Source organism: Cryptotermes secundus, unplaced genomic scaffold, assembly GCF_002891405.2.
Source record: "Cryptotermes secundus unplaced genomic scaffold, Csec_1.0 scaffold991, whole genome shotgun sequence".
Taxonomy (NCBI): domain Eukaryota; kingdom Metazoa; phylum Arthropoda; class Insecta; order Blattodea; family Kalotermitidae; genus Cryptotermes; species Cryptotermes secundus.
The window spans coordinates 131,354-137,353 of NW_019722444.1; the positions used below are offsets into that span (position 1 = coordinate 131,354).

General features: G+C 39.8%; 1 protein-coding gene across 4 annotated transcripts in view; it reads left to right on the plus strand.

Moving 5' to 3' along the window:
• LOC111861518 (histone acetyltransferase KAT6A) overlaps nucleotides 1-6,000 on the plus strand; it is a 160,348-nt gene that overhangs the window by 123,270 nt on the left and 31,078 nt on the right. For all 4 annotated transcript variants that reach the window (XM_023846167.2, XM_023846170.2, XM_023846169.2 and 1 more), the window contains exons 10-12: nucleotides 570-693; nucleotides 1,007-1,226; nucleotides 3,912-4,098. In XM_023846167.2, coding sequence (XP_023701935.1) covers nucleotides 570-693; nucleotides 1,007-1,226; nucleotides 3,912-4,098 — 531 coding nt within the window. The remainder of the gene's footprint in view (nucleotides 1-569; nucleotides 694-1,006; nucleotides 1,227-3,911; nucleotides 4,099-6,000) is intronic.

Sequence of the window (6,000 nt, forward strand, 5' to 3'; positions counted from 1 at the left end):
TGACCTGTATAGTACACTCCTTGAAGTCTGGCCATTATTTGGTTTGACACTCATGTGAATCTATTGTTATTAACACTTCAAGTTTATAGCTCATATGAATAATTTTGAACATATTGTTTCTCCAAAAAATCACACTGGATCCCCATTATAAAAGTGAAGATAGTGGCTGATTATGAAGAAAGTAGGTATATTAACTGCTTTTTTCTGCACCTAGAGAAAACCACTGTGAGTTGAATGTGGAATTGCTGCTAAAGCAGGTGATATGTATAGTAGTGAGTTTGCTTTAAAGAGTTAATACATTTATGTCAGGAGCAAACATGCAAAATTTACGTTCACCAAAGTTGCCCAAAATCAGAAAGAGTAACCATTCTGCAACATTATTCTAAATGCCATTTCAGACTTACTTCTTGCATCAAAAATTGCTGATTTCATTTGTTGGAGCTAATGCTCTGTACCAGCAAGGAGCTGATTGCAATAATTGCTCGGAAAGTATCATAAATTGAACTTATAACTGTTTAACTCTAAATGACGTATAATGTCAGGAAGGTACTATGATTTTTTATTTTCAGGGTTGCCATCTTGTTGGATATTTTTCAAAAGAGAAACATTGCCAGCAGAAGTACAATGTATCCTGCATAATGACAATGCCACAATATCAGAGGCAGGGCTATGGAAGGTTCCTGATTCATTTCAGTAAGTATCCATCAGTTGTATTTGTTTTGAGCCCTACTAGCCTCCTATCCAGTGGGTAGTGGGGGTTGAGCAATTAGTGCCAACAGTGGGAGTGTGTGAAGCTGTACTGCAATTCCCAGACACATCTTTATGGTGTGAAGATTAGTTAAAACCTGGGAACAACTTTACCGTTACATTTCTTTTGACATGTTACATGGAAAAAGAAGTTTCAGAAATTGTGCATAAGAGAATGTGGACCTGAAGCAAATGATAAGTTTGGGTTGCAAAGTGGGAGAACTTATGCCACAGAGAATTTGGATATTCATTTTTTCAGGCTACTTATTGTCGAAGGAGGAAGGTCAGCCTGGTACACCAGAGAAACCACTCTCAGATCTTGGCCGAGTATCGTACCATGCTTATTGGAAATCTGTGCTGTTGGAATACTTGCATGATCATCGTAATGGCCAGTTGTCCATCGAGGAAATGAGTCAGTTCACGGGCATGTATAGTCATGATATTGCCACCACCCTGCAGCTGTTGGGTATGATACGCAGGTAGGTAAATGATAGTACTTGCTAATGATTTGCTTTGTTTCCTTCAGTGATTCTTCCAGAAAATTACGGAGCTAAAACATTCTGTGCAAATGAATGATGTCCACAAACCTTAACATATCTGTGTATACTATACAGTTTGTAAGATTTTCTTCTGTTTAGAACATTATGTAGAGGTTTCATATTGCACTGAGATGTACTGTTAGTTTTGAGATCATTAATTGTTTGGAATGCATGTGCCAGATTATACAAAATATTACCCATGCCAATGGTAACATGTAATGAGACAAGAACATTGGGGGGTGCCATGCATACTAGTAATAGAAGTGGCAGAAGTGAGAATTTTGAGACAAAAAGGGAGTTACTGAGAGACATGAGAAACTGATGGTTTGTGATAAACTAGGAGGTTACTACCTTTGGGGATGTGATGCCTTGTAGTTTGGTACCAGTGTTTTGGATTAATATGCCACCAGTGTACATGACATAACATCGCAGAATATGGGAACCTTAGTTAGTTAGTTAGTTAGTTAGTTATTTAGAGAGGGTGGGTTTTCCCATGCACCGCGACCAGTTTGATCTATTGTGCTTCCCACTACGGTGTCTATACAGTCTCTATACTCTACCGATAAATGGTGTGTACCATCAGTCCCGCTGAGCAAGTGAGTTCGGCCACTTGTTTAGCGGTGTCTATAATGCTTCCCCATCTATCAGAGGCCTTAGAGACTATTGTTGGGCGGGAAACGTCCTGGAATTTGGCTCAGTGATCCCCTTTGGGGATATGAGGTTCTTTTACGTGCCGTAAAGTTACGACACGGGACACACAGCTTAAAGTCCCTCCCGGAGGACTTGTTCCCTGAATTTTTCCGCCCTTAAAAATTCCACGACCTCCGCCGGGTATATGGAGGCCGCTTACGGGAACCTTAATCACCTCCACAAGAATCTAAAATCTCATATATTAGAATTGAAAATATTGCTATATATAAGAAAAGATAGCGGCTGTCCAGTATCTCAAGTGCTTTGGCACTGGCTTGGTCACCACACAAACTGTGTTTCAGTCTAGGGTGATTTCTTGTGTGATTTATGGTGAATGAAGTGGCATAGCAAGTAGATTTCTTCCTGGGTTTCCTTAGTTTTCCCCTGTCATTCATCATTCCTTTTTTGCTCCGTGCTCATCCATTACAATCTCATGAAGTGTGAAGTGGACTCACTGGGCAGCACATTCTCATATCCTTGATCTAGCTTCACCCCATCCCCAGTACGTAGCCTCTTACAAATAAGGAATGTAGTTGTTTTAAATAAAGGCTGGAGAAGACTGTGTGGGCAATATGAGTGAAGGTAGCATGGAATTATAGAAATGCAAGGGGGGGGGGGGGCTTGCGAATTTGATGTGAGACTAGTTTAGAGGGTCCTGAGTTTGATCCCAAGTCATGTCTTTTGATTTTTTTTAGCACTCAGGTTGAACTTTTCACCTGTAAGATAAAGTGGGAATGGGAAGAATACCAGGCCACTTTCATGATGTGGAGCCCACATTATGCTGTAGGACTCCATTGGGAGTAACAAAATTTGTTATGTATCCTTGTGTGGATGAGCTGAGGCTATAACACAGACCATATCTGTACTTGCCTCTAACTAGTGCTAAGGTCTACTTGGATCTGTATATCCACTCACCTTTACTTTATATCTAGAGGTACTGGACTGACAACATGTTTCTTGTGGTAGAAACACTGCTGCAAGAAGTTTCATGGAACCCAGATTTTCACCTTATGGTAGAGAGGTGTTTGTTAAGGAAAGGGAGGTTTGACCAGTCTTCTTTGTAGGTTTAGTGGTGTGTTTAGTGTCAGGGCCAGTACTTCTATAAAGAAGGTTAAAGAACATAAGTAAGCTGTGTGTGTGTCTGGCCAAATCTTCAGAATTGTGCTGCAACAAAAACTTCATCTGATAGTTCTTGGATACATTTGTAATGGCCCTTAACTGAGTGGTTTGGCATAGTGATAACACATTAGACTCTTATTTGAGAGATACTCAATTGAGATCTTACTCAGGACACTTACTATCATAAGTGAGGTTTTTCATGGTTATCCCCAGTTCTTCCAGGCAGATGCTGGGATAGTACCTCAATTAGGCTACGATTTCTTCCTTCCAAATCCTTTTCATCTGATCGTTCATCATTCATCCTACCATTTGAGGCTTTAGAGTCTGTTGAGAGCAATGAAGTAACTCACGAAAGGAGAGAGCATTTAGCAGGAATCACATTATGAAAGAACAGCAGTGTGTAAATGAAATATATGTAATACAGTTATGGTGAGTTACATTAAAATGACAGAATTAAGTTAACCCCTTTTTTAGTGTTTCTGTGTGATGTATGTCTGAACACGCTAGAACAGGACAGTGGCAATAGTAATGGAAACAACTGAACTTTTCAAAGTCAAAATTGAAGAGGACAGAATGTTTCAGTCACACTTAATGGGAGAAATTATAGCAGGGTACAGCTTAATTTGGGCCCAACATAATATTTGGAGCATTGTACTCTGTCCCATGGGCTTCATTGTACACATAGGAAAATGTATGTCTAACCTGACAGAATCTGGCTTAGGTTTTTGAATCTTATGAATATGGTGACTAAAATGTTTTCAGATGAATAAATCGTATATGCCTGTGTGAATATGTAGCTAGTTCTGAATTGTGCAGGGTTGGGGGTGGACTAGGTGACACGAAACCTGCTCTCCTGGTGATCTGTGTGGACTGGAGCAAAGTGGATGAACACATGGCAAGAGTGGCCCGCAGCAAGACACGAATCCATCTTGACCCAGAGTGCCTCCGATGGACACCATTAGTGACCACAGTTCCCAGTCCATTCCAGGAAGAAGAAAAGGAGGTATGTGCCTTTCTCAGAGGATTGTAGAACCCCTACTTGAAATGTGCTTTATTCGATTATATTCACATGTATTCATTTTTATTATGTGTCTGACTTCAGTCTGTTGTTACTTAGGTTAAATCTAAGGTGTCTTATTAGACAAACACATAAGCATGTCATATTTGCTTAAAAACATGTTTTAGAAGCTAGTTGTGCTTTTATTATCATGTGAAAGCTGAAACATCCTTTCGTGGATCCGTTATAATAACCTAGTTATAGAGATTGCTTCAATCTGATTGACTCAGCAGAGTAGGTTTCATACTTTTTCCCTGTGATGGAAGCAGAGTCAGCTTTCAGAATGATATGTCTGTTTAATAAACAGTGAGATAAGAAATGTCGAACGTAAATGTTACTTACATCTTTGGAGTTTATTTTTGGACTCAAACCACTTATAATGACTGACATTGTTTTATTGTGATATTAATGGGGCAACAAAGTTTAGAGTGGAATAGCAATTTTATGTTTCTCATGTCCATCTCCCTGCACAATTACTCTCTTTAGACATTCTTTGCATGCAATGGTTTCTTTACTTTTATGTTCAAATTTATTATTACAAGGAAAATAAGTTTAGAGAATGGTGATTACAGTCTTCCTGAGGTGCACTATGTTGTAGATTGGTGTATATGTGTGTGTATACAGGGTGTCCCAGGAGGAATGGACCAAACTTCGGGAGGGTGTTCCTTGTGTTAAAAGTATGCCGATATAACCCAAAACACCTATGTCCAAAGTTGATCGGTTACGGAGATAATGGCCAGAGAAGTGTCAAACTTTGACCGCTGTTACACACTTGTTGGTTACAAAATACATATTAAAACTGGCAGGAATATGTGCATTCTGTAATGTTAATAATGTACGTAACATCAAACTAACTTGTGAGTGACGTGAAGCCATAAAATTGAAGTACAAAATACTCGCTCGCCATGTCATAATTGTCCTTAGGGTTTCCAAGCACTATACATGACACATGACTGGCAAGCGCTGACATAATATGGCTGACTGCGCTATAAGCCGACCACATAACCGTATGATGGGGTACCCAAAAGAAACCGAACTAATTTTTTTGTGGGCAGAGCTTTTGTAGTACCGCGTTTTGCCACTATGAGCGCATAGAGCTAACATTCCTGAGTCGATAAGCCGACTACCGTTGCTTCAGAAGGTAAGGACTAGTTTTGGCAGCGTTTATAGTGACAACTGTTTTATGAGATTGTCGTTTTTGCAATGACTGATTTTTGTGAACAGCGTGCGGCGGTGAAATTCTGCTTTTTGCTCAGGAAAAGTGGAACAGAAACTCTTGAAATGTTAAAAACTGCGTACAAGGTCGATGCTATGGGGAAAACTCAAGTGTTTGAGTGGTTTTCCCCGTTTCAAAAATGGTGAAATGTCAACTGATGCCAAACCTCGTTCTGGTCGTCCTTCCATGGCCTGAACACATGAAAATGTTGAAAAAATTCATGAAATCATCAAGGAAGATCGACGATGGACCATTGAAGAAATTGTGGAGCTGTCGGGAGTGACTTGGAGCTCAGCGGCCAGATTGTGGCAGTCGGGTGACTGGTTTTTCCATCATGACAATGCCCCTGCTCACACAGCCCTGTCTGTACGACAATTCTTGACCAAAAATGGTATGACCCCTGTTCCTCAACCGACCTTGCCCCGTGCGAATTTTTTTTGTTTCCTTGAATGAAAAGAGACATGAAGGGAAAAAACGACGGAGGTGCTGTCAAGCATCTCAAAAGATGAATTTAGACAATGTTTTGAAAAATGGAATAAAAGACTAGACAAGTGTATTAGTGTAAGTGGAGAGTACTTTGAAGGGGATTGAAGGTTTGTGCTTAAAATTTGAATAAATAAGTTTAAAAAAAA